The 27,781-nt window shown below is 35.3% G+C and overlaps 1 protein-coding gene across 3 annotated transcripts in view; it reads left to right on the top strand.

Annotated features, from left to right (window-relative positions):
• OMA1 (OMA1 zinc metallopeptidase) overlaps positions 1-27,781 on the top strand; it is a 76,238-nt gene that overhangs the window by 11,017 nt on the left and 37,440 nt on the right. For all 3 annotated transcript variants that reach the window (XM_057712304.1, XM_057712314.1, XM_057712296.1), the window contains 5 exons: positions 1,698-1,926; positions 4,547-4,720; positions 4,821-4,928; positions 7,517-7,645; positions 10,800-10,874. In XM_057712304.1, coding sequence (XP_057568287.1) covers positions 1,698-1,926; positions 4,547-4,720; positions 4,821-4,928; positions 7,517-7,645; positions 10,800-10,874 — 715 coding nt within the window. The remainder of the gene's footprint in view (positions 1-1,697; positions 1,927-4,546; positions 4,721-4,820; positions 4,929-7,516; positions 7,646-10,799; positions 10,875-27,781) is intronic.

The following is a 27,781-nucleotide window of genomic DNA, read 5'->3' as shown; positions in this document are numbered from 1 at the left end:
GAGAATGATGCATATATTTTATTTTTTTAAAGCTCCTTCCACTTTTTTTTTTTTTAAGATCTTTATTGGAGTATAATTGCTTTACACTGTTGTGCCAGTTTCTGCTGTACAACAGAGTGAATCAGCTGTATTTATACATATACGCTGATACCCCCTCCATCTTGAGCCTCCCTCCCACCTTCCCTATCCCACCCCTCTAGGTCATCACCAGTCATAGAGTTGATCTCCCAGTGTTATGCAGCAGCTTTCCACTAGCCATCTGTTTTACATTTGGTAGTGTATATATGTCAATGCTACTCTTTCACTACGTCGCAGCTCCCGCCACCATGCGCCCCCATGTCCTCAAGTCCATTCTCTACATCTGCCTCTTTATTCTTGCCCTGCCACTGGGTTCATCAGTACCATTTTTAAATTTTTATTTATTTTTTAAATAAATTTATTTATTTATTTATTGGCTGTGTTGGCTCTTCCTTGCTGCACATGGGCTTTCTCTAGTTGCTGCAAGCGGGGGCTCCTCTTTGTTGTGGTGCGTGGGCTCCTTATTGCCGTGGCTTCTCTTGTTGCAGAGCATGGGCTCTAGGCATGTGGGCTTCAGTAGTTGCTGCACATGGGCTCAATAGTTGTGGCTCACGGCTCTAAAGCTCAGGCTCAATAGTTGTGGCACACGGGCTTAGTTACTACACGGCATGTGGAATCTTCATGGAGCAGGGATCAAACCCGTGACCCCTGCATTGGCAGGCAGATTCTTAACCACTGTGCCAGCTAGGAAGCCCAGTACCATTTTTTTGGATTCCGTATATATGATGCCTATATTTTAAATTTTTGTTGTAATTTCACAGATGAACTCATAGGGAAAAATTTTGTTCCAGTGCTGAAAACATTACTGGTTATCAAAATGTCTGTGAACTCTAATAAGCAGCAGAGAGTGTATTGTTGCCTGGTAGAATGGGACATCCCCAGATGTTATGTATAAAATCTCTCATTTCCATTTTTACAGTGCTTATCCTCTTCTTATTACCTCCCCTTTGCCATGTTCTTGAGGGGTTAGTAGAGTTTCTGCTACTGAGCACCATTTGTTTCTATAATCAGTGCTGAGAGAGTTTCCCTTGTACCCTACTGAAGTGCTGGCAGGTTGTGCCAGTTGCCTCATGTCTGAGGAGCAGTGGGAGGAGTAGCGGTTAAAGGTATAGATTTATTGTACCATAATGGCCCCAGATGTTTATTTGGGCAATTCATCCCTATTATCTCATTGCCTTCCTTGCCGGATTTTCCTCTTATTAACTCTGTGACCTTGTATAAGTTGTTTAACTTCTCTATATCTCAGTTTTCTCTTCTGGAACAGGATTATTATGAAGATTAAATGAGATGACATACGTATAGCGATTAGAAGAGTACCTTGAATGTGCTGAACAGTCAATAAATGTTAACTAATGGTAGTTATAGTAAAACAGCTTCTCATTTAGCATTTACCTTTAAAATAAGTGAAGAGGAAAATTCAAATGAGCATTAGAATATTTAACTATAGCTCTATATAATTCATTTTTCATCATTTAGCTAAGAATTTTTATAAACTGAAATAACCATCTATACGGAGAAATATAAAAATTCAAGTGTTTGATGACAAAATTTTAGCATAAGCATTAAGTTTTGGGGATATGTACTATTATCAGAACTTTGAATTTTTCTTTTTGCTCTAGGGGCATAAGGAAATGGTGGCGGGCACTTCCTCCTAACAAGAAGGAACTATTTAAAGAAAGTGTAAGGAAGAATAAATGGAAGTTATTCCTTGGTTTGAGTAGTTTTGGATTGCTTTTTGTAGCGTTTTATTTTACACACCTGGAAGTGAGTCCAGTCACAGGAAGGAGCAAGCTACTGTTATTGGGGAAAGAACATTTCAGACTTTTATCAGAACTGGAATACGAAGCAGTAAGTAGAAAGAATTGTTCTTAATTAGATTGCTTGATATAATACTCAAAGCGGGAAAGTTTCTGAAATATGAAAGATTCACTACTTTTAAATTTTAATCTCTGATAGGAAATTAGCATTTTTTCCAAAAGGCCTCAGACCTTTCGTACTTAGTATTCCTACTGCCTACGTTGCCTTTCCTCCCGATCACCCAGCTAACTCCTGCTCATTACATGTCACCTTAAATGTCACTTTCTCAGGAGAGCCTTCCTTGATTATCCTGACTGGGTTAGGCAGGGTGACTGCATCAGGCTCTCGGGTATCCTTCATACAGACTGCATTATGAATCAGTCATTTGTAGCTGTGCTCAGTGCTTGACTCTATTGAGGCTAGGTCTCCTACTTTTCTCTTTGCATACTGTACTTTTAAAATACTTATCATGAAGGTAACATCATAATTATTTGCATAATTATTTACTTGTTGATCTGTCTCCCTTGCTAGACTAGATCCAGGGGGTCAGAGACCCTGTCTGTTCTGTTTATCATTTCATCTTAAGTACTGGCAAGTGTACAAACTAGTGTGTGTGTGTATATATATATATAATTTTTTTTAGTATATATTTTTTGAATAAATAGATCTGTAATTTGAATTTTTGTACCTTGAAAATAAAGTATAATAAGATATTTCTCCCCCCGACATCATCAATTTTGGCAATTTATTATATTTTTTGAATGCAAAATGAAGTTGGAATTCAGAAGCCTTAACTTCTTGGAAAGTATAGTAACTCGAGTAGTTAAACATTTTATACCACTAGTGAGTTCCTTGAGGACAGATCATCTTTCTATCACTTATGCTTAGCACATATCACTTAAACAGTATAGACAAACCTCATCTTATTGTTCTTCACTTTATTACACTTTGCAGATACTGTATTTTAAAAAATTGATGGTTTGTGGCAACCCTGTGTCAAGCAAATCTATTGGCGTCATTTTTCCAACAGCATTTGCTTACTTTATATCTCTATGTCACTCTTCAGTAATTCTTACAGTGTTTCTAGCCTTTTCATTATTACTGTATTTGTTAGGCACAAAAGATTGACTTGCTCAAGGCTTAAATGATGGTTAGCATTTTTTAGCTGTAAAATGTTTTTTAAGGTATGTATATTGTTTTTTTAGACACAATGCTGTTACACACAGTATGTACTGGGAAACCAAAAATTCACGTGACTCTCTTTATTAAGATATTCACTTTGTGGTGAATATCTCAATAAAGATATTAAGAACTGGAATGAACCCGCAATGTCTCTGAAGTGTGCCTATATATACTCAATATTTGTTGAATTTATAGCCTCACTTGACAGCTTTGGCATGGTTAGATTTTTATATATTTTTATTTTGATTGAGCTTCTGAGTTTGTCAATGGAAAGTTACCATAAAAAAAGGAAATAACAGTGGTTTTTCACTAAAAAGATTGTTCTTAATAAAGATAAGACCAATCTCTTTTATACAGTTTATACAGAGATTTGAGATATTTCTTAGAAATATATAGTCAGAAGCAAGTTTGAGGAAAATGTTCTGTTAAGATTGAGAAAGCCCTAGTGTTAGTGTATCCTCTACCGTTTATATCACTAACAAGCTTTAAAAAATTATATACATTCACATATGTTTTTTTTTTCTTATTTTTTAGCCTACAAATATAATACCTGCTTGATAGGAAAATTCAAACACATGCTTTTATGGGATTATTGTAAAGTACTATAACTACATGTAACTTTGTTGTATCTACTTCAATGGTTTTCTTTGTTTTAGACAGTTTACATTGGTGACTTGTGCTTTTAAAAAAATGCTTTGTAAAGATTTTAAAATTCATATTCTATAAAATCATCTGTTTTTTAATGTATCTCAAGGAAGAAGTTACAAACTTCTTGATTCATATATGAAAGAAATTATACATTTTATGGAAATTTAATATTTTCAGAATATCCTTAATTTTCAAAGCACACTTGAAAGAGTCTCATGAATATAGCTTCAGAAAAATGTCTTCATATGATGGTTGGTCTTAATCAGTGTAATATAGAGAAAATGATATGCCTGTTAGTTCTAAAATTTCAGTAATTTCCTTTCAGTCTTAAAACACTTTGAAATTAATGAAATATCCTTTTTTTGGTGGAAGTTTAACTTTCTTATTAAGTATAAGTATGAAGTATAAGAATTAAGTATAGGGTGTTTTTCTATTCAGTATGTTATGAAAGTAATTTTCTTTTGTATCTTACTTTCTTGTATGAAATCTTTCAGTTCTCTAGGCAATGTTTCGTTTTCTAAAATATTTGGGAAATTGGAAATAATATTTAAGCATTTTATTTGTTTATTGGCTAATAGAAAAGATGAATGAAGTTTTTATTTCAACCAATTTATATGAAAAATCTTAGTTATTAGAGTTTATTCCATTTGTGAGAAACCAGATTGTCTTTGCATAAATAATTCAAATTTGAAAAATCTGAGTATTTAATATATGCATATTTTTACATAATTAAAAATTAAAATGCTCAACAATAAGTGCCATATAACACTCCTTAAAGCAATATAAACATTTTGTAGAGCTAACACTCTCTTAGAGACTACTTTCCTTTTTAATCTTACAGTGGATGGAAGAATTTAAAAATGAAATGTTAACTGAGAAGGACCCCCGATACGTGGCTGTTAAAGAAGTGGTTCATCATTTAATTGAATGCAATAAAGATATTCCAGGGATCTCTGAGATCAATTGGATTATTCATGTGGTTGATTCCCCAGACATAAATGCCTTTGTGCTACCAGTAAGTAAATGTTACCCAGCCTAATTTTTAATTGTTAAATTTAATGTCCTTGTTTTTTTATGGGGTTCTAATTGCTTATGTTATTTTCATTGTGGTGCAGAATGGACAAGTGTTTGTCTTCACTGGGCTTTTAAATAGTGTGACTGATATTCATCAGCTTTCCTTCCTTTTGGGCCATGAAATAGCACATGCAGTACTTGAGCATGCCGTAAGTACCTAAAATGAATGTTCTGTTGTTGAAATACTCCTTCGAAATTAGCAAGTTAAATCTTTTAGAGAACTGAATCTTTTCACTTTTTTTTAATGATGGAATTTTAGTTGTTAGCAATTGACTTATTCTGTTATCTGAAAAAGTATGATTGGCTAATTTTGGGAATTTTTATGGTCTTTAGTGTTTGATACTGAATAATTAGTGTTTCTCTTAAATACTATTTTTATCACTTCTTTTTTGCTAAGAAGTAATTATTCTCAACCTCTAATTATTTCAAATTAGATTTTAAACTTTCCATAATTATTAGCATACTTGTAATCTAGTCAGAAAATTAACTGTAGGAAAGTGATATTACTATTTAAGTGGTAAATCAGTTTTCTTGCATTTTTATTCATTCTTAGAGGATAGCTTAGAGCATCTTTGAAAATGTCTAGAATGATATGCCATACATAATTAGTGCAGAGTAATAATAATGATACCTTGCCATTTTACAGTTTACTGAGCTTTTTAATATGTTCCTTCTCCTTCGTAATTTTAATCCTATCCTCATGAAGTAGGTATTTCATATCCTAATATTATATATGAGAACTCCAGTGTTTAAAAAGACCATAAATTACATGACTGACCTGACAAACTGACAGAATTGGAACTTTAACCAAAGTTTTCTGTGTGCAAGTCCAGCGCCGCTTCCTTTTACCACAGTTACCTGGCTGTTGGCAGCACTTTTCTCATAGATCATAGAATTCAGGTCAATTTATGCTCTTGTGAATATACATCTGTTTGACTTGATATGATTTGTTTATTCATATTTTTATTCTTATTCATTAAAAAATGTGCAGGGCTCATTTGTCCACATGATTAGAGAGAGGTATATTTTCTAATTGAAAACATGAAGGTAAATAGTGAAAGGATTGTGAAATGCTATGTCAGAAATGCAAGTAATATTAACTTCAATTGGAAATGATAATGTTATTAATCCCTCTAAAAGTCATCTTAAATTCTATCTCTTTTCCTGAGAGTATTAATAACATGGGGTAGGCCAAAGTTGTGCTATTCTGGAGTGCAAATAGTAATTATCTCCTTTATTTCTTCTGAGTTAAAAATTAAAAAAATTTTTTTTTCCTTAAACAGATACGTACAAGAATAAATCCAAGCAGTTGAGAAACTATGTCTTTCTAGAAATAGCTTAATAACTGCAAAATCAATCAATTTGGGCCATTTTTAGCTTTTAAAAGTGTTTATTTCAGTACATTAATTTTTCTGGCATCTAGATCAATGCCTTATTCAGCATAATGTTGTCATCTCTGTCAGTGCAAGAACAATAATTGGATGAGACATAAAAAGCAAATAGTCTTAAAAACAGGAAATAGTTATTAATATTTCTTTGTTAGAGGTCTTAGTGTCAATACTAAGTTTTCTCTTTTAGGAGTTTCCATTTTGATTTGATCTAGCCTTTTATGTTTTTTTCGTTATTTATTCCACAAATACAGATTTTAAAAATTTTTTAGTTTTGAAGATTATGTAATAGCAATTATATTCTTTAACAATTAATTACAAAGATTTTCTCTTTTATAGTGACTTCATCATTTGGAGTTCTATTCTTTAGTGCTAAAATAATTCCATAGTTGTTTCTCTTGAGTCTTAAAATGAAGCAAAGAATGCTTTGTGAGGGCAGATTATATTAAGAAATATTCTAGGTGATTATTTTTAGTTGATGGCCATGTTTCATACATTCAAGTAATGATTCCTATACTATCAGTATCAGCATTACAATCACATTTGCTAACCAACTTTAGTGAGGAACAATGAACAATCGAGTGCATTAAACTTATGTTTAGATATTACTACTCAAACAACCATTTTAAGTAAAATATTTTTTGTTACTGCTATAATTAAATGCAAAAAATCATATAACTAAATTTCCTGGTGGGAAATACCAGGTTAATAAAGTTGCAGACTTGCATGACTCTTCATATATTACATCATGAAGGCAAAAGACTTTTATTTAAAAAAGAAATTTCTAATATTTTCCTGAATTGCTCCTTCTTTTAACTGCTTCATATGTTTGGTACTGTTTGGTCTCTGTCTATAAGTATAAGCATAATAAACACATTTATTTGATTTTTAAAAAAGATTTAGCAACTATATTAGAAACTAACTTCCTGGGTTTGATTCCTTGTTCTTTTACTAATTGCTGTGTGAATTTGGGCAACTCTTTTAACCTCTCTTCATTTTAGTTTATCTATAAAATAGGGAACAATTGTCCTATTTTACAAGATTATTATGCTTGTTAATATAAGACACTGTAGGTTAATGAACCTGTCATTGTATGTGAATGGTGGTAGTGGCTCAAGTAGATATTAGTTGAATGAATACATGAATGCTTAAGTATGTAAGCAAGAGATGGGAAAAACAGACTGGGAAAGGATAAAGCACACAAGAAAAAGAATTTGCAGTTTTACTTGGTGAAGTTCAGTTAAACACATGTAATTATTTAATGTGATTACACATGATGAACTAGAAAATGTAAACATGTACTGTCTGTATTTATTAAGTGTAATTTTCATTATTTTGATTTTTCTCAGGCAGAAAAGGCTAGCTTGGTTCATTTATTGGATTTCCTAGGTCTGATTTTTCTCACAATGATTTGGGCCATTTGTCCTCGAGATAGTTTGGCACTTTTGGGCCAGTGGATACAGTCTAAATTGCAGGAGGTAAGTCTGAGACATTAAGTTGAATTTGCAATGGCCTGTGGTGAGGATATTTTAATATTACTGTAAAGCAAAAAAATATCAGAAATGTTTTCATATCTTATCATGAATCTTATCATGAAATATGAGTACTAATTTTTAGTTTCCTATGTTTTCTTATTTTTAGGGGATATTCTTAATAATGAGCATTCAAATGAGAAAATACTACATCTCTTAAATGATGGAAATAAATGGGTTAGAAGGCCTTGGCAACTTTTGGCTAACATAATTTTTTTTTTTTTTTTTGGCGTAGTTATTGTTCTTATGGAGAGAAAACCCAGTCACGTTTCTTTCCTTCTGTTGCTTTACCTTCCGACGTTCTACTTTTGTCTCTTGTAGTGACAGTGGTGTACTCACTGGGTGACTCTCCCAAATATTTGCATTTTGATGGGGAACTCTTAAAACCTGTAAACTTTTATGGGCACAGTGTTGGCAGAAGCTGCTTGGCAGTAGCTCACCTCCTTACTCCCAGTTAAACTAATGTTGCCTGGAAAATATTGAAAGGACAGTCTTAATAGGTGTTTGTTAACTTTTGTTTTTAGTACTTATGCATAATGACAGTCATCTGACAAAATTTGTTGAGGCCTCCACCTTGCTCAAAACAGTACACTGCTGAAAGGAGGTCTTGCAATCTTAATATTTGCTTTGTTAACTATGATTAGTTATTTTATTTTACATCTTTCATCAGCTATTTCTTCTTGTCCTGGGAGGTTTGGTTATTTAGGAACAATCTGTTATTTGTTTATTCAGTGATTTGTGGAGCACCCATCAGAGTGCCATCTGGGTGCTGTTTAAATCTAATGTGTAAAATTCTTTGAGACAAATTGCTTTGGAAATTGAATAGCTAAGTCTTTTATTCGTTGTTGCCATATTGTTTGGTTTCGTTTATATTGAAATAAAGGTTCTTAAACAGAAAAAGAAAAAGTGATTATTGCTTAGATTATAGAATGTCATATTTTGAATTTTATTTTTATCATTGATGTGCTGGGAAGTCAAAGAAGATAATGTAGTTTCCCCCCCATTTATCAATAGATAGCTTTTTCTATAATGCAATCAGAAGACTAAGACATAAGAAAGATAACTGGAAGCTGTTTCTCCCTTGAAATACTTGATGATCCTGCTACTTGAGTATAATTCTTTAGTAATTAAACTGAAAATGAAGTAAGGATTATTTCTGTTCGAACTCTTTTTTCCTAAATCAAGGTCCCTTCCTAATAATTTTGGTGACAGGGAAATATTTCTTTCTCTAGAAGCCTTTCCCATTGTGATTGGAGAGCAGAGGGGAATGCTGATGGTGAAGTTATTGAGGGGGAATCGCTGACATTTTTTGGTCAGAAAAAGGGAGAGAGGAAGGAAGAAATAGGGGCCCTCAGTTAACCATTTGGGTATAATGTAGCAGCCCTCATAGGGCGCTACTAGGTAGGGTTTTGAGAGCTATTAATTATAGTAGCTAACATTTATTGAGTACTTACTATATGGTAGGCACTAGTTTAAACACTATAGATTAATTTTGTGCAGGGGTTAAGAATACAGGCTCTGATCAGATGGATCTGTGTTTGAATTTAATCTCTATTAGACCTAAATTCTATAGAAATATCAGCAGATTACTTTACTTATTATAGGTCTCAGTTTCTTTATCTGTAAGTTTGGGTAATAGTAGTGGCTAACTCAAAGCATTATTGTGGGTTTAATGATGCATTTAAAACAGCATTTCTCAATATAAGCACTATTGACATTTTGAATTGACAAAGAATTGGCAAGATAATTCTTTGTTGTGGGGAATTATCCTCTGCATTGCAGAATGTTTAGTGGCTTCTGCACATCTAGATGCTTCTACACATCTGGCCTCTATCCACTAGATGCCAGTAGCATTCCTACCTCCCCGCCAACCCCAGTTGTGACACTCAAAAATATCTCCAAACATTTCCAAATGTCCCTGAGGGACAAAATCACGTCTGGTTGAGAACCACTGATTGAAGGAATTTAGCACAGTACCTGGTACAAGGTAAGGACTCAATAAATAGGTGTTATTATTATTATTATTATTTGCTCATTTTATCCTCTGTGCAACTCTAGGAGTTTGATACTGTTACTGCTCCATTTTACATATGATACTATTGGTCTTAGAGGGGTTAAAAAATTAGCCCAGAGTTAATCGTTAATACATGTCAGCATTTGGGCTTGAACATGTTTCTCTCCTTTTAAAGCCAATGTTTTTAATCAGTTATACTACCAGTAGGTTTGTTGAGACACCTGCAGACATGGAAAGCACAGACACTCTATAATATAGTTTAGCAACCTAAAGGAGACACGATTGAGGAGGAAGCAAATCCTGTCTAATGGTCATATACTGTGGATTAGATTGATTTTTATTATTTCTAGCCGTCACTGAGATGTAGCTACCTCTGAAAAATTGCTTCCCCAATTAATAGCTTTTTCTCAAAAATCCTGCCTATTGATCCATCTTCTACAGAGTTTTAGTACTTACTGAAAATTAGTATTTAACTGGAAAGCATTCACATAAATACAAGTAATTAGGAAATTTAAAGTTACCATATCTATTTGTATTTTTTTAATTGAAGTTGGAAAAATAGTTCATTTTCCTAACTAATCAATACTCAGAAAACAGGAAATTAAGATAATATATCAAAGGAAGAACATTCTCTTATACAGTTAATTTTCTAACTGAAATAAATCTTGTAGTAGTGTCACTGGCTATTATATAGCTATAGTTTTTCAATTTTCTTCTAAAACTGCAAGATCAAAATGTTCCTTTCCCATATTAAAAATCCTGCATCAATAAGCTTTCTTAGGGAATCCTCTACATAGTAAGTAGAGATTATAATTGGAAAAAGTACTCTGTATGATCCTGTGGACTCTCCAAAACTTTCTAGGCATGTTTTTTTCCTATTCTTTCCATGTTTTTAAAATATTAATCTCTGATGGAGGAAATAAAGGCTGCACTTTGTTTTATTCCATGGTGTTCTTTAATCATGGAGAGCATAAAAACTATATCCTAGATACTCCATGAAATTCATTTTAAAAATCTCATTTTGTTGCTCCTTTTGTTTTGAAACAAATAGCCTTAATGGAACTTTTCTTTCTTATTTCTTCTTAGTTTTTGTTTGATAGACCATATAGTAGAACACTGGAGGCTGAAGCTGACAAAATTGGACTACAGCTTGCTGCAAAGGTAAAATTAAAATGTTTAGTAGTTGAGACTACACTGTGTCCTTCACATAGTAAAAGATAAATGTGTCATCTTAATGAGGTTTGGCATGAGCATGGAATAAGAGTTGGAGTATATATAATTTTTCATTAATACCTTTTTAAGTCTGTGCCCTCTGGAAGCTATTGCTGTGTTTATTTTACTCCTTTCCCTTGTTTTACTGATCTAAGGAGGCTTTTTGAGTAAGTAAGATGATGTGTAGCTTTTTTCCCCACTTGTAGAAAGGTTTATCTTATTGTTGCTATATTCCCAGCTGAGCCAACTGAATTTTTACTATTTAAATAAACGATAGAATAGCAGGCTTCTTACTTTGTATCTTTCAGATTATTTTTGTTGCAGCAGATGGCTTATTTTTTGCTAGCCACAGAGAGCAGCTCTGGGCCTTTCTCTGGTTTATGTTGGCTTTGTTCATATCTGCATAACAGGGCACTTCATGCCTGGCTGCTGTTTTTAATCACCTGAGATAACTGTGTGTTATTAGTAGGATTTAACATTAGAAGTAAAACTACATTTTTAAAAATGAGTGAAAACAGTGCCACTTCACATATTAAGTTCAAATTGTATTTGATTCTTTGTTGAGTCTTCAGTAATTATTAAAAGTTCTAACTATCGAAAATGACTATTATCTGAATTTCTCATTATGAGTTTTATGGATTTAATTTCATGAATCAAGATATTACTCACTCACAAAAGCAATGTTCTTTGAATATTACATAAGTAGAATTAAGTGGATTATCAGACTGCATAGATTAGGAGGTTTCCAAATAATGGGCCACAAACTGGCTCTATCAAGAATTTCCTTGATTTTAATGTACTACAGTCTGTGACATTTTCCCTCTAGGTAAGTGCATTCTGTGTTCCAGTTAAAAAATCTTTGCTTATTTCAATAAATTCTTCCTGTTTTATTTCCAAGAAGTTTTATTGTTTTGTTAAATAAAATATAAGGAAGAGGTCAAGATAATTTTTTCCCCACGTGGATATCTAATAGACTCAGCACTGTTTATTGAAGAATTTGTCTTTTCTCCACTGTACTTCATTGTCTCTGTCATAAATGTGGGAGGCTATATGTAAGTCTGTTTCTGGACTCCCTGTTGTATTCCATTGGCCTGTTATTTATCTCAGCCAATATCACATTGTCATTGTAGCCATGTAATAAGTCTTAATATCTGATATCTTGATATGCAATATTGACTTGGCTATTGTTGGTCCTTTGCTTTTTCATATAAATTTCGGAATCAGCTTGTCAAATTACACACCTGTACAAAAACATGCCTGAGATTTTGATTGGAATTACGTGCATTGTATATAGATCAGTTTGGGGACAGTTGACTAGTGTCAACAGTATTGAGTCTTCCAATCCATGGATGGTATATTTGTCCATTTATTTAGATATTAATTTCCTTCAGTGATGTTTAGACTTTTTTTGTGTGTGTAGGACTTACACATCTTTTGTTAGATTTATTGGTAAATGTTTGACATTTTTGATGTTTTAAACAGTCATTGAGAAAATAAACTTGCTTATATATAGAAAAACAGTTTGTTTTTATAATTGACTTTGTATGCAGCAGCCTTGCTAAATAAGTTCACTTAATTCTAACAGTGTGTAGATTCTTTTAGATTTTTACATGTACATAGTTATGTTGTCTGTGAATAATGACAGCTTTATTGCTTCCTTTCCATTCCATATACTTTTCTTTTTTTTTACCTAATTGCAATGGCCAGAAACTTCAACACAGTGTTGACTGTAGGCGCCTTTGTTTTTTCCTGATCTTAGTGGAAAAGCATTCAGTATTTCACCATTAATTCTGATGTTTGTTATAAGCTTTTTTTAAATCTGACTTTTGTCAGATAAGAGTTTCCCTTCTGTTTCTTTTTTTTTTTTTAAACAGTACTTTTTTTTTTTTTTCTTTTGACAACGCAGCCAAAAGAAAAGCTCAGGGTCTTCGTTGCTGCACTTGGGCTTTCTCTAGTTGTGGTGAGCGGGGGCTACTCTTTGTTGCAGTGCGCAGGCTTCTCATTGTGGTGGCTTCTCTTGTTGCAGAGCATGGATTCTAGGCGTGTGGGCTTCAGTAGGTGCAGCATGCAGGCCTTAGAGCTCGTGGGCATCAGTAGTTGTGGTGTGTGGACTCAGTAGTTGTGGTGTGCAGGCTCTAGAGTGCAGGCTCAGTAGTTGTGGCACACAGGCTTAGTTGCTCTGAGGCATGTGGGATCTTCTGGGACTAGGGATTGAGCCCTTGTCCCCAGTATTGGCAGGTGGATTCTTAACCACTGCCCCACCAGGGAAATCCCTTCCCTTCTCTTTCTAATATGCTAAGAGATTTTTTAAAATTATGAACATTGTTTTATCAAATGGCTTTTCTGCATTTATTGATGATTATATAGCTTTTCTTCTTTAATCTGTTAATGTGGCAGACTACATTCATTTTGTTTTTGCTTAAAAAATAACAATTTTTTTATTTTTGAAAGAAACCAATTTTGTCAATTATATTAACCTCTTAATGCATTGCTAGAGTTGGTCTGCTAATGTTTAGTTGAGAATATTTCATAGGAGGTAGTGGCTTGAAAGTTTCTTGTAATGACTTGTCAGGTTTTGGTATCAACATTATGCTGACCTCATAAAATGAGTTGGGAAGTGTTGCTTCTTTTTCTTTTCTCTGTAAGAGTTTGTGTAAGACTAGTGATAATTACTTTTTCAGTGTTTGAAGAATTCATGGGTAAAGCCGTATGGGCTTACAAATTTCTTTGTGGAAGAGTCTTTAATTGTGGATTCAATAGATGTAGATCTACTCTTTACTATACGCAGAACTACTATTCAGATTTTTTAATTTTTGCATCAGTTTTTTAAGTTTTGTTTTTCTAGGAACTTATGTTTTGTTTGAACTTTCAGCATCATTGGTATAAAGTTGTTTTGATATACTTTTCTTGTATCTTTAATGTCTGAAGGATTCTTGCATTCTACAGATATATTTTAAAATGTCCCCTTTGTTCCTAGTATTGGTGATATATGCTTTGTCTTTTTACTAGATTTTATTACGTTCATTAATCTTTTCAAAAATATTTTTTGGCTTTATTTTCTCTAGCCTATGTTTGTTTTCTATTGTTTCAGTTACTGTTATCTTTTTTATTTCCTTCTGCTTTGAGCTTTATCTGCTATTCTTCCTAACTTCTTAAGATAGATACTTATGCCATTGATTTTATGTCATTGAGTTGTCATTTTCTTTTCTAATATATACATTTATGCCTAGCCATTTTCTTTTCAGAATATCTTGTCATATTGCAAGTGTTTTTTTTCATTGTTGTTTTTCTGTCTTCCTATTGAGTTGCGTATATTTTATTTATTTATTGGTTGCATTGGGTCTTCGTTGCAGCATGCGGGTTTTCTCTAGCTGTGGTGAGCGATGGCTACTCTTTGTTGAGGTGTGCAGGCTTCTCATTGCGGTGGCTTCCCTTGTTGTGGAACATGGGCTTTAGGCACACAGGCTTCAGTAGTTGCAGCATGCAGGCCCAGTAGTTGTGCACGGGCTTAGTTGCTCCATGGCTTGTGGGATCTTTCCAGCCCAGGGATTGAACCCATGTCCCCTGTATTGGCAGGCCACTTCTTAACCACTGCACCACCAGGGAAGTTCCTTGCAAGTGTTGATATGTTATTGATTTCAATTTAAAATATATTCTTTATATTCTTGTTTTCACTTTAATTTCTTCTTTGACCCATTTATAAGTATGTTCCTTAGTTTCTAAACATTTGATGGTTTTATGGTTACCTTTTGTTTTTGATTTCTAGCTTAATTACAGTCTGATGGGAGAATATACTGAATGGTGAATTTGTTCAGATTTCTTCAGTTCTGCTTTTCGGCTCAGCATGTTACCAAGTTTGTTACAATGGTGTGCACTTGAAAGTGGATTCCACCATTGTGGGTGCAGTGTTCTAGATATGTCAAGTTTGTCAAGTGTGTTAAATCTGTTGTTTCGGATCATCTACATTCTTGCAGAATTTTTTTCTCTGCTTTTTTTTCTAGTTATTGCAAGAGGTTTGTTAGTTTCTCATTGTGATTCTGGATTTTTCTAATTTTCCTTTTCTATTAATTTTTGCTTTTTAGATTTTAATACTGTTTTTAGCATACACATATAGGATTATTAGATTTTACTGGTGGCTTGATCCTTTTATCAATATGTAATCCCTCTTTGTCTCTAGTAATACTTCTTGCCTGAAGTTCTCTTTTTCCTTTATTAGCATTGTCATGACAGCTTTCTTTTGGTTAGTGCTTGCCTGGCATGTCTTACTTCATTTTTTTATTTTCAGGTTTTCTGTGTTCTTATATGTGAGTCTTTTATAAGTAGCACATAGTTGTTTTTTCATCCTTGCCCTTTTTGGGATGTTTAGTCTATATATTTTTAATTTGCATTTCTTAATGACTAATGCTGCGCAGCATATGTTCATGTGTGTACTGGCTGTACATGTGTCTTCTTTTGTTAACTGTCTTTTTAGATATTTTACTCATTTTTAAATTGAGTTGTCTTATTCTTACACTGTAAGAGTTCTTTATACACATGCTGGATATAAGTCCTTTGTCAAATATTTGTCCAAATATTTTCCCATATTCTGTGGCTTTATTTTTTTTATGGTGTGTTTTGAAGAATAAAAGTTTAAAATATCTTTGAAATTTAATATTTCTACTTTGTTTTTAATTTACTCTTTCTCTAGTTTTCTGAGGTAGGTGCTTAGATCATGGGTTTTAGACTTCCTTCTCCTTCAGAATAGCATTTAAAGCTCTAAATTTCCCACTCTGCATTGTTTTAGCTAGACACAGATTTTAATATGTTGTATTTTTATTTTCAGTTAAGTCAGAATATTTTCTAAAATTTCCATTGTGATTTAATCTTCTTTCAGCCATGCATTGTTCCCGGTATTTGGAGTTTGTCTAAATGTTTACTTCTAATTAATTCTTTCATGGTTAGAGAACATACTCTGAGAATTTAATTTTTTTCAACTCTATTGGGACTTATTTTATGGTGTATTATTTGGTCTGTATTGGTGACTGTTCCATCACTTGAAAAAAATGTGTATTCAGTATTTGTTGAGTGTATATGCTATAAATATCAATTACATTAAAGTAGTTTATACAGTCATTCAATTCTTCTCTATCCTTCTGATTTTTTGTCTACTTGTTATTGAGAAAGGAGTTTTGAATCTTTAACTATGATTGTAGATTTGTTTACTTTTTCTTTCAGTTCTGTTAGTTTCTGTTTCATGAATTTTGAAGCTCAAGAAATTTTGAAGGTACATACATATGTGGGATTATTTTATCTTATTGAGCTTATTGATTATTTTTTTTCTCTTTTTTAAAAAAATTTATTTATTTATTTAATTTTATTGGCTATGTTCGGTCTTTTTTGCTGTGCGCGGGCTTTCTTTTTAGTTGTGGTGAGTGGGGGCTACTCTTTGTTGTGGTGCACTGGCTCCTCATTGCTGTGGCTTCTCTTGTTGCAGAGCACGGGCTCTAGGCATGTGGGCCTCAGTAGTTGCAGCACATGGGCTCAATAGTTGTGGCTCATGGGCTCTAAAGCGCAGGCTCAATAGTTGTGGTACATGGGCTTAGTTGCTCCGCGGCATGTGGGATCTTCCTGGGGCAGAGATCGAACCCGTGTCCCCTGCATTGGCAGGCAGATTCTCAACCACTGCGCCACCTAGGAAGCCCAAGCTTATTGATTATTGTGAAATATTTTTATTTGTCTCTAACAATACTCTGAAGTATTTTTTGTTTGGCATTAATTTTTTTAATTTATTTTTTATTGAAGTATAGTTGAATTACAATATTGTGTTAATTACTGCTGTACAGCAAAGTGGTCAAAGTGACTCAGTTATACATATATGAACATTCTTTTTCATGTTCTTTTCGATTATGGTTTATCACAGGATATTGAATATAGTTACCTGTGCTGTACAGTAGGACATTGTTTATTCATTCTGTTTATATCAGTTTGCATCTGCTAATCCCAAACACACAATCCCTCTCCCCTCTCCACACTTCCCCCCCACCCATCCCTTGGCAACCTCCAGTCTATTCTCTATGTCCCTGATTCTGTTTCTGTTTCATAGATAGGTTCATTTGTGTCATGTTTTAGACTCTACATATAAGTGATACCATATGGTATTTGTCTTTCTCTTTCTGACTTACTTCACTTAGTATGATAATCTCTAGTTGCATTCACGTTGCTGCAGATGGCATTATTTCATTCTTTTTTATGGTTGAGTACTATTCCATTGTATATATGTACATATCTTCTTTATGCATTCATCTGTCGATGGACATTTACATTGTTTCCATGTCCTGGCTATTGTGATTAGTGCTGCTATGAACATAGGGGTGCATGTATCTTTTTTTTTTTTTTTTAATAAATTTATTTATTTATTACTTATTTATTTATTTTATTGGCTGTGTTGGGTCTTTTTTTGCTGTGTGGGGGTTTTCTTTTTAGTTGCAGTGAGTGGGGGCTACTCTTCATTGTGGTGCACAGGCTTCTCATTGCCATGGCTTCTCTTGTTGCAGAGCACAAGCTCTAGGCGCGTGGGCTTCCGTAGTTGCGGCACATGGGCTCAATAGTTGTGGCTCACGGGCTCTAGAGTGCAGGCTCAATAGTTGTGGCGCATGGGCTTAGTTGCTCTGCGGCATGTGGGATCTTCCCGGAGCAGGGATTGAATCCGTGTCCCCTGCATTGGCAGGCGGATTCTTAACCACTGCGCCACCTAGGAAGCCCCATGTATCTTTTTGAATTATAGTTTTGTCTGGATATATGCCCCAATTGAAAAACGGGCAGAAGACCTAAAGAGACAGTTCTCCAGAGAAGAAATACAGATAGCTAATAGGCACATGAAAAGATGTTCAACATCACTAATTATTAGAGAAATGCAAATCAAAACTACACCTCACACCAGTCAGACTGGCCATTGTTAAAAAAGTCTACAAATAACAAATGCTGGAGAGGGTGTGGAGAAAAGGGAACCCTCCTATACTGTTGGTGGGAATGTAAGTTCGTGCAGCCACTGTGGAAAATAGTATGGAGGTTCCTCAGAGAACTAAAAATAGAATCGCCATATGATCCAGCAATCCCACTGCTGGGCATATATCCTGGAATTATTTTGTTTGACATTATTTTGCTTGATATTAATATATATAGTACAGTTCTTATGTGTTACTGTTCACTTGGAATATCTTTTTCTGCCCATTTATTTTCAAACTATTTGAGTTTTTGTATTTAAAATGCATCTCTTACAGATGGCATAAACTAGGTTCTTGCTTTTTTATTGTTTGACAATCTCTGTTTTTAGTTTGAAGTGTATAGTGCATTTATATTTAATTTAATTATTGATATGATTGTATTTTTTTATAGATTATTTATTTATTGGCTGCATTGGGTCTTCGTTGTTGTGCACGGGGTTTCTCTAGTTTCGGTGATTGGGAGCTACTCTTTGTTGTGGTGTGTGGGCTTCTCATTGTGGTGCCTTCTCTTGTTGTGGAGCATGGGCTCTAGGCATGCAGGCTTCAGTAGCTGTGGCATATGGGCTCAATAGTTGTGGCTCTCGGGCCCTAGAGCGCAGGCTCAGTAGTTGGCAGGCTTTGAGGCATGTGGGATCTTCCCTGCCCAGAGCTTGAAGCTACGTCTCCTGCATTGGCAGGTGGATTCTTCACCACTGTGCTGCCAAGGAAGATGATATTATTGTCTTTAGAGCTGCCATTTTACTATTTTTTTTATTTGTTTTATCTATTTTCTGATTTCTCTTTTCCTTCTTTTCTGCTTTCTTTTGAGTTAATCATATTTTTTAGTATTCTACTCATTGGCTTTTTACATATAACACTTTGCATTATTTTTAATTGCTCCTTTTGGGATTACAGTATACATCTTTAGCCTATTTAAATCTACTTCAGGTTAATATTGAATAATTTCTGGCAAAATATGTGAACTTTGCAATAGTATATTTGGCAGTCATCATGTATTTAAGCCAAGATGGAGTTCACCCTACATGTTGTTTTCTTGCTTCTGAGGATTTCCTTTTAATTTCTAGTTGTGCTACTGGCTTCCAGTTCTGTTAACTGACTTCAAGTCCATAACACTTCAGCTTTTTGTTGTCCAAACTGCTCATGGTTGAGGAATACACTGAGTTTAACAAAAAGAAAAAAGGGCATCAGACTTACAGATTTGGCCCTCATAGTTTGTTTTTCAAGAGTAGTTTTCTCTCTGGTCTTTGCCTGCTTTTCTACAACTCCCACCCACCCTCCTTGTATCTCCCTGCCTTAAATGTAGTTTAGATGCCAGTCAGGCATTTGGGTGGAGTTTACACAGAGTTTCTCATTCCTTTTGTAGTTCTTTCATTGACAGAATTCCCCACTTTAGTTTTCTCACTGCTTTAGCATCCCTGAACTATGATCTCTTTCACTTTTGCTGATGGGGCTGTTGCCATTTTCTGCAACTTTGTTGGTGGAAGCTAGGCAACACCTTCAGGCCAGAAAGTAAGAATTCTTGTCTTATTTCTTCTATTGAAAATTTTCAAGATTAAATTCTTTTCTGACTTCTGTTTTTGTACATTTTCCATTATCTTTAAAGTCATTTTAAATCAGGTTTTTATAATTGCTATCTGCTGGTGGGTTCACATGCTTGCTTCCCTTTTCTTGCGTTACTCAAAATATCACCTTTCCTGAAATAATATTTTTGCAGGGCATAAAATTTTTAATTGGTTGTTATTTCTTTCAGCATGTTAATGATGACATTTCAGTGTTCTCTAACTTATTGTTCCTGTTCATGTTTCAGCTGTCACTCTTTTTGTTGTTCCTTTGAAGGCAATGAGTCTGTTTTTTTCTGTGACTGCTAAAATTTTCTATTTGTCTTTGCTTTTCTATAGTTTGTGTGTCTAGGCGTGCTTTTCTTTGTATTGTGCTTGCTATGGCTTATAATATTTCATTAGTTTGGGAAATTCTCAGGCATTGCTATTTTTTTTTTAAACTCTTTATTGGAATATAATTGCCTTACACTGTTGTGCCAGTTTTTGCTGTACAACGAAGTGAATGAGCTGCATCCCTATACATATCCCCATATCCCCTCCCTCCGGAGACTCCTTCCCACCCTCCCCATCGCAGCCCTCTAAATGATCACTCATCATTGAGTTGATCTCCCTGTGTTATGCGGCAGCTTCCCACTAGCTATCTATTTTATATTTGGTAGTGTATATATATCAATGCTACTGTCTCACTTCATCCCATCTTCCCATTTGCCCCCAACCCTGTATCCTTAAGTCTGTTCTCTACATCTGCATCTTTATTCTTACCCTGTCACTGGGTTCATCAGTACCATTTTCTTAGATTCCATATATATGAGTTAGCACATGGTGTTTGTTTTTCTCTTTCTGGCTTACTCCACTCTGTATGACAAACTTTAGGCCCATCCATCTCACTACAAGTAACTCAGTTTCATTCCTTTCTATGGCTGAGTAATATTCCACTGTGTAAATACACCACATCTTCTTTATCCATTCGTTGATGGGCATTTAGGTTGCTTCCATGACCTGGCCATCGTTAATAGTGCTGCAGTGAACATTATGGTACATGTTTGTTTTTGGATTATGGTTTTCTCAGGGTATATGCCCAGTAGTGGGATTGCTGGGTCATATGGTAGTTCTATTTTTAGTTTTTTAAGGAACCTCCATACTATTTCCATAGTGGCTATACCAACGTACATTCCCACCAACAGTGCAGGAGAGTTCCCTTTTCTCCTCACCCTCTCCAGCATTTATTGTTTCTAGGTTTTTCTGATGATGGCCATTTTGACCAGAGTGAGGTGATACCTCATTGTGCCTTTGACTTGCATTTCTCTAATGATTAGTGATGTTGAGCATCTTTTCATGTGTCTGTTGGCCATCTGTATGTCTTCTTTGGAGATATGTCTATTTAGGTCTTCCATCCATTTGTAGATTGGGTTGTTTGCTTTTTTGGTATTAAGCTGCATGAGTTGCTTGTATATTTTGGAGATTAATCCTTTGTCTGTTACTTCGTTGGCAAGTATTTTCTCCCATTCTGAGGGTTGTCTTCTTGTCTTGTTTATGGTTTCTTTCGCTGTGCAAAAGCTTTTAAGTCTCATTAGGTCCCATTTTTTTATTCTTGATTTTAATCCCATGATTCTAGGAGGTGGGTGACAAAGGATCTTGCTTTGATGTATGTCATAGAGTGTTCTGCCTATGTTTTCCTCTAGGAGTTTTATAGTGTCTGGCCTTACATGTAGGTCTTTAATCCATTTGGAGTTTATTTTTGTGTGTGGTGTTAGGAAGTGTTCTAATTTCATTCTTTTACGTGTTGCTGTCCAATTTTTCCAGCACCACTTATTGAAGAGGCTGTCTTTTTCCATTGTATATCCTTGCCTCCTTTGTCAAAGATAAGGTGCCCATATGTGCATGGGTTTACCTGTGAGTTCTCTATTCTGTTCCATTGATCTTCCTTTCTATTTTTGTGCCAGTACCATACTGTCTTGATCACTGTGGCCTTGTAGTATAGTTTGAAGTCAGGAAGCCTAATTCCACCAACTCCATCTTTCCTTCTCAAGATTGCTTTGGCTATTCGGGGTCTTTTGCGTTTCCATACAAATCGTAAGATTTCTTGTTCTAGTTCTGTGAAAAATGCTGTTGGTAATTTGATAGGGATTGTGTTGAATCTGTAAATTGCTTTGGGTAGTACAGTCATTTTCACAATGTTGATTCTTCCAATCCAAGAATATGGTATATGTCTCCATCTGTTTGTATCATCTTTGATTTCTTTCATCAGTGTCTTATAGTTTTCTGCATACAGATCTTTTGCCTCCTTAGGCAGGTTTATTGCTAAGTATTTTATTCTTTTTGTTGCAATGGTAAATGGGAGAGTTTCCTTAATTTCTCTTTCTGCTTTTTCATTGTTAGTGCATAGGAATGCAAGAGATTTCTGCACATTAATTTTGTATCCTGTTACTTTACTAAATTCATCAATTAGTGCTAGCAGTTTTCTGGTAGAGTCTTTAGGGTTTTCTATGTATAATATCATGTCATCTGCAAAGAGTCACAATTGTACTTCTTCTTTTCCAATTTGGATTCCTTTTACTTCATTTTCTTCTCTGATTGCTGTGGCTAAAACTTCCAGAACTATGTTGAATAATAATGGTGAGAGTGGACACCCTTATCTTGTTCTGGTTCTTAGAGGGAATCATTTCAGTTTTCCACCATTTAGAATGATGTTGGCTGTTGGTTTCTCATATATGGCTTTTATTATGTTGAAGTAACTTCCTTCTATGCCCACTTTCTGGAGAGTTTTTATCATAAATAGATGTTGAATTTTGTCAAAAGCTTTTTCTGCATCTATTGACATTATCATATGGTTTTTATCCTTCAATTTGTTATGATGTATCACATTGATTGATTTGCATATATTGAAGAATCCTTGCATTCCTGGGATAAACCCCACTTGATCATGGTGTATGACCTTTTTAATGTGCTGTTGGATTCTGTTTGCTATTATTTTATTGAGGATTTTTGCATCTATATTCATCAGTGATACTGGCGTGTAATTTTCTTTTTTGTGACTTCTTTGTCTGGTTTTGGTATCAGGGTGATGGTGGCCTCATGTAATGAGTTTGGGAGTGTTCCTCCTTCTGCTCTATTTTGGAAGAGTTTGAGAAGGATAAGTGTTAGCTCTTCTCTAAATGTTTGGTAGAATTCACCTGTGAAGCCATCTGGCCCTGGGCTTTTGTTTGTTGGGAGATTTTTAATCACAGTCTCAATTTCAGTGCTTGTGATTGGTCTGTTTATATTTTCTATTTCTTCCTGGTTCAGTCTTGGAAGATTTTAGTTTTCTAAGAATGTATCCATTTCTTCCAGGTTATCCAATTGATTGGCATATAGTTGCTTGTAGTAGTCTCTCATGATCTCTTGTATTTCTGCAGTGTTGGTTGTTACTTCTCCTTTTTGATTTCTAATGCTGTTGATTTGCATCTTCTCCCTTTTTTTCCTGATGAGTCTGGTTAATGATTTATCAATTTTATCTTCTCAAAGAAATAGCTTTTAGTTTTATTGATCTTTGCTATTGTTTCCTTCCTTTCTTTTTCATTTATTTCTGATCTGATCTTTATGATTTCTTTCCTTCTGCTCACTTTGGGATTTTTTTTTGTTCTTCTTTCTCTATTTGTGTTATGTGTAAGGTTATGTTGTGTATTCGAGATTTTTCTTGTTTCTTGAGATAGGATTGTATTGCTATTAACTTCCTTCTTAGAACTGCTTTTGCTGTGTCCCATAGGTTTTGGGTTGTTGTGTTTTCATTGTCATTTGTTTCTAGGTATTTTTTGATTTCCTCTTTGATTTCTGCAGTGACCTCTTGGTTGTTTAATAGCGTATTGTCTAGCCTCTATGTGTTTGTATTTTTTACAATTTTTTTCTTGTAATTGATATCTAGTCTCATGGCATTGTGGTCAGAGAAGATGCTTGATATGATTTCAATTTTCTTGAATTTACCAAGGCTTGATTTGTGACCCAAGATGTGATCTATCCTGGAATATGTTCCATGTGCACTTGAGAAGAAAGTGTATTCTGTAGTTTTTGGATGAAATGTCCTATATATCAATTAAGTCAAGATGGTCTAATGTGTCATTTAAAGCTTGTGTTTCCTTATTTAATATCTGTTTGGATGATCTGTCCATTCGTGAAAGTGGGGTGTTAAAGGCTCCTACTCTTATTGTGTTACTGTCGATTTCCCCTTTTATGGCTGTGAGCATTTGCCTTATGTATTGAGGTACTTCTATGTTGGGTGCATAAATATTTACAATTGTTATATGTTCTTCTTGGATTGATCCCTTGATCATTATGTAGTGTCCTTCCTTGTCTTTTGTAATAGTCTTTACTTTAAAGTCTAATTTGATATGAGTATTGCTACACCAGCTTTCTTTTGACTTCCACTTTCTTGGAATATGTTTTCCATCCCTTTCCTTTCCATCTGTATGTGTCCCTAGGTCTGAAATGGGTTTCTTATAGACAGCATATGTAAGGGTCTTGTGTTTTTATCCATTCAGCCAGTCTGTGTCTTTTGGTTGGAGCATTTAATCCATTTACATTTAGGTAATTATTGACATGTATGTTCCTATTACCATTTTCTTAATTGTTTTGGGTTTGTTTTTGTAGGTCTTTTCCTTCTCTTGTGTTTACTGCCTAGAGAAGTTCCTTTAGCACTTGTTGTAAGGCTGGTTTGGTGGTGCTGAATTCTCTTAGCTTTTGCTTGTCTGTAAAGCTTTTGATTTTTCCGTTGTATCTGAATGAGATCCTTGCTAGGTAGAGTATTCTTGGATGTAGGTTTTTCTCTTTCAGGACTTTCAGTATATCCTGCCATTCCCTTCTGGCCTGCAGAGTTTCTGCAGAAAGATCTGCTGTTATCCTTATGGGTTTTCCCTTATATGTTATTTGTTGCCTTTCTCTTGTTGCTTTTAATATTTTTTCTTTGTGTTTAATTGTCATTAGTTTAATTAATATGTGCCTCGGTGTGTTTCTCCTTGGGTTTATTCTGTATGAGACTGTCTGCACTTCTTGGACTTGATTTACTATTTCCTTTCCCATGTTGGGGAAGGTTTCCACTATAATCTTTTCAAATATTTTCTCAGACCCTTTCTTTTTTTCTTCTTCTTCTGGGACTATGATTTGAATGTTGGTGTACTTAATGTTGTCCCTGAGGTCTCTGAGAGTGTCTTCCATTCTTTTTATTCTTTTTTCTTTTTTCCTGCTCTGTGGCAGTTATTTTCAGCATTCTATCTTCCAACTCACTTACTCGTTTTTCTGCCTCAGTTATTCTGCTGTTTATACCATCTAGAGTATTTTTAATTTCAGTTACTGTGTTGTTCATTTCTGTTTGTTTGCTCTTCGTTCTTCTAGGTCCTTATTAAATATTTCTTGTATTTTCTCTGTTTTGTTTTCGAGATTTTGGGTCATCTTTACTATCATTACTCTGAATTCTTTTTCAGGCAGTTTGCCTATTTCCTCTTCATTTATTTGGTCTTGTGGATTTTTATATTGCTCCTTTGCATGCAAGGTGTTTCTTTGTTTTCTTATTTTGTCTAATTTGTAGTATTTGCTATCTCCTTTCCCTATGTTGCCTAGTGGTAATTCCTTTTGTTTCTGTTCTATTTGGCTTGATGTATCCAACACTGGAGCTTGCTGGCCTTTGGTTGGATTTGGATCTTAGTGTTGAGAATGAGATCTCTGGGAGAGCACTTGCTGATTAATATTCCATGGGGTTGGGAGTTCTCTGGTGGTACAACATCCTGGACTCAGCTGTGCTGCCTCAAAGGTCCAGGTTTGACCCCAAGCCAGAGCACCAAGACCATGGAAGCTGTGCAGTACAAAGAAAAAGATGGTAGAAGGAAAGAAAAGAAAAAAGAAAAAGAAAAAAGAAGAACGGGAAAGGACAGACAAATCCCAAGACTGGTGGTAAAAGCAACTCTAATCAGTCAAAATCACACAAGGAGATGTACAGAGTTACACTTGCAAAAAAGAGAATAAGAAAAGAAAGCAAAGAAAAGAGAAAGAGAGAGAACAAAGAAAACAAAGAAGGGACTAATCAAACCAATAAGCAAACAAATCCATATACAAATATATACAGTAAAGATTAAACTAACAGATACATAAAACCAGGAAGAAGTGAAGCATACCAGGAAGTCCTCCAACACTTCTAGGTAGGTCTTTGCACCTCCTGTGGGGAGGACTGTGGAGAGCTCAGACTGTGATCTGGTATTAATTCTGTGTGTATTTGCCCCCACAGTCCACAGTTGCCCCTTAAGTCTACAGCCTCTATCGTAGAAACACTCGTCTATTCAGGTGATCCACAGATGCAGCATCTGTCAAGCCTATTGTAGGTATTAAATCTGCTCCTCCTGTTGCTGTTTCCCTTTCTCTTCTTTGGTCCTGCAGTCCTTGGGGATCAGTTTTGGTTTTTGTCCCTTCTTTGCCTGTGGGCTGCTCTCAGGAGTTGGTTCCCCACTGAAGAAAGAGGGGGCAAAAGAAGGTGATTGGGGCTCACTTGCAAATTCAGGTCAGGGAGAGGGAGGGATATGGCAGTCTAATTGAAATTTGTGGTAGTGCCTGCAGCAGCAGAGGTCGTCATGAGCCTGAGGTATGCTGTGCACTCTTCTAGGGAAGTTGGTCCTGAAAGTGGGACCCTTGGCATTGGTGGACCTCACCTGCTGCTGGAAGGATGTGGCCAATGACCTGCTCCACACACAGGACCCTTGGTGGTGGGAGCTGTGGCGGTGGCAGCAGGCTTTGTGTTTTCAATTTAGCAGCTGTGAGTCACAGGTGGTGCTGGCACAGGCACCGCTCTGCAGCCTGTGAGTTTGCGGAGCAGCAAGCTCCTCTCGTGCACCCCGATAAAAGGTCTCCTGCCTCTCCGTCAGGCCCAGGCTTTTCCCCAAACTCCCTCCCAGCTAGCTGTGGTTCCCTTGCCCCCAGGCTGTTTTCACGCAGCCAGTCCTGGTTCTCTCCCTGGTGTCTGTTCTCCGAAGCCCAAGCCTCAGCGCCCAGGTGCCACCCATCGCTGCGCGTGAGCAGACTAGGGTCTCTGGCTGGGGAGTGCTGCTTGAATCCTCCGTGTGGGAATCTTTCTGCTCTGGCCTCCGCACACCTGTTGTTGCTCTTTCCTCCGGGGGCTCCCGAGCTCCCCCCATCTGTCCTCACCAGTGAGAGGGCTTCCTAGTGTTTGGAAGCTTCCCCCCCTTCACAGCTCCCTCCCAGAGGGCCACGTCTCCTCCAGATTACTTTGTCTCCTCTTTTGCTTTTTTTCTTTTGTGCTACCCAGCCACACGGGGTTTTTCTTGGCGTTTTGGAGGTCTGAGGTCCCCTGCCAGCACTTGGAAGGAGTTTTGCAGGAGCTTTTCCACAAGTAGATGTATTTTTGATGTATTTGTGGGGAGGAAGGTGATCTCCACGTCTTACCCTTCTGCCATCTTTGAGTCTCCCCCAGGCATTACTTTTTAACATATTGTTTTTGCAATATTTTTCTCTTTTTGTCTGTAGCTTTGGAATTTACATACATGTCATACTTTCGTATGTCTCTTGCATTCTTTTTTTGTTTTTTTAATTTTCTGTCCTTGTCTCTCTACATTTCAAAATGTGTATCTTCCACTCCTGTCTTGTGGTTCACTGATCTTATTTACGGCTGTGTCCATTCTACCATTAAACTCATTTTTGACTTTTAAATTTCAGTTTTTATATTTTTCCATTCTAGAGTTTTTCATTTGACTCTCTTTTATAAACTTCAGTTCTCTGGTGAAATTCTCCATTTTGTATAATTTTCTTTATATTTTCTTGAATGTGTTAATCACAATTTTTTTAAACATTTGTGTTTATTAACTTATTATCTCTGAGTCTGTTTCTATAGTCTGTTTTTTTGTTTTTTGCTTTTTTTTTGCCTTTGGTCTTGTTCTTGGTATGCTTGCTTATTTTTTTAATTATGATTTTATATTGTCTTTTGTAATTGAAGTATATTTATTAAGAATATACATATATTCTTTTTCAGATTATTTTCCATTATAAGTTATTACAAGATATTGAATATAGTTCCCTGTGTTATAAAGTAGATCCTTGTTGCTTATCTTTTATATATATAGTAGTATGTGTCTGTTAATCCCAAATCCCTAATTTATCCCTCCACCTCCCCTTTCCCTTTTGGTAACCATAAGTTATTCTTCTATGTCTGTGAGCCTGCTTCTGCTTTATAAATAAGTTCATTTGTATCATTTTTTTAGATTCCGTGTATAAGTTATATCATATGATATTTGCCTTTCTCGGTCTGACTTCACTGACTGTGATAATCTCTAGGTCCATCCAT

Source organism: Hippopotamus amphibius, chromosome 1 (genome assembly GCF_030028045.1).
Source record: "Hippopotamus amphibius kiboko isolate mHipAmp2 chromosome 1, mHipAmp2.hap2, whole genome shotgun sequence".
Classification (NCBI taxonomy): domain Eukaryota; kingdom Metazoa; phylum Chordata; class Mammalia; order Artiodactyla; family Hippopotamidae; genus Hippopotamus; species Hippopotamus amphibius.
Note: the sequence above shows the minus strand (reverse complement) of the source record. Positions and strands in the feature narration are given on the sequence as shown.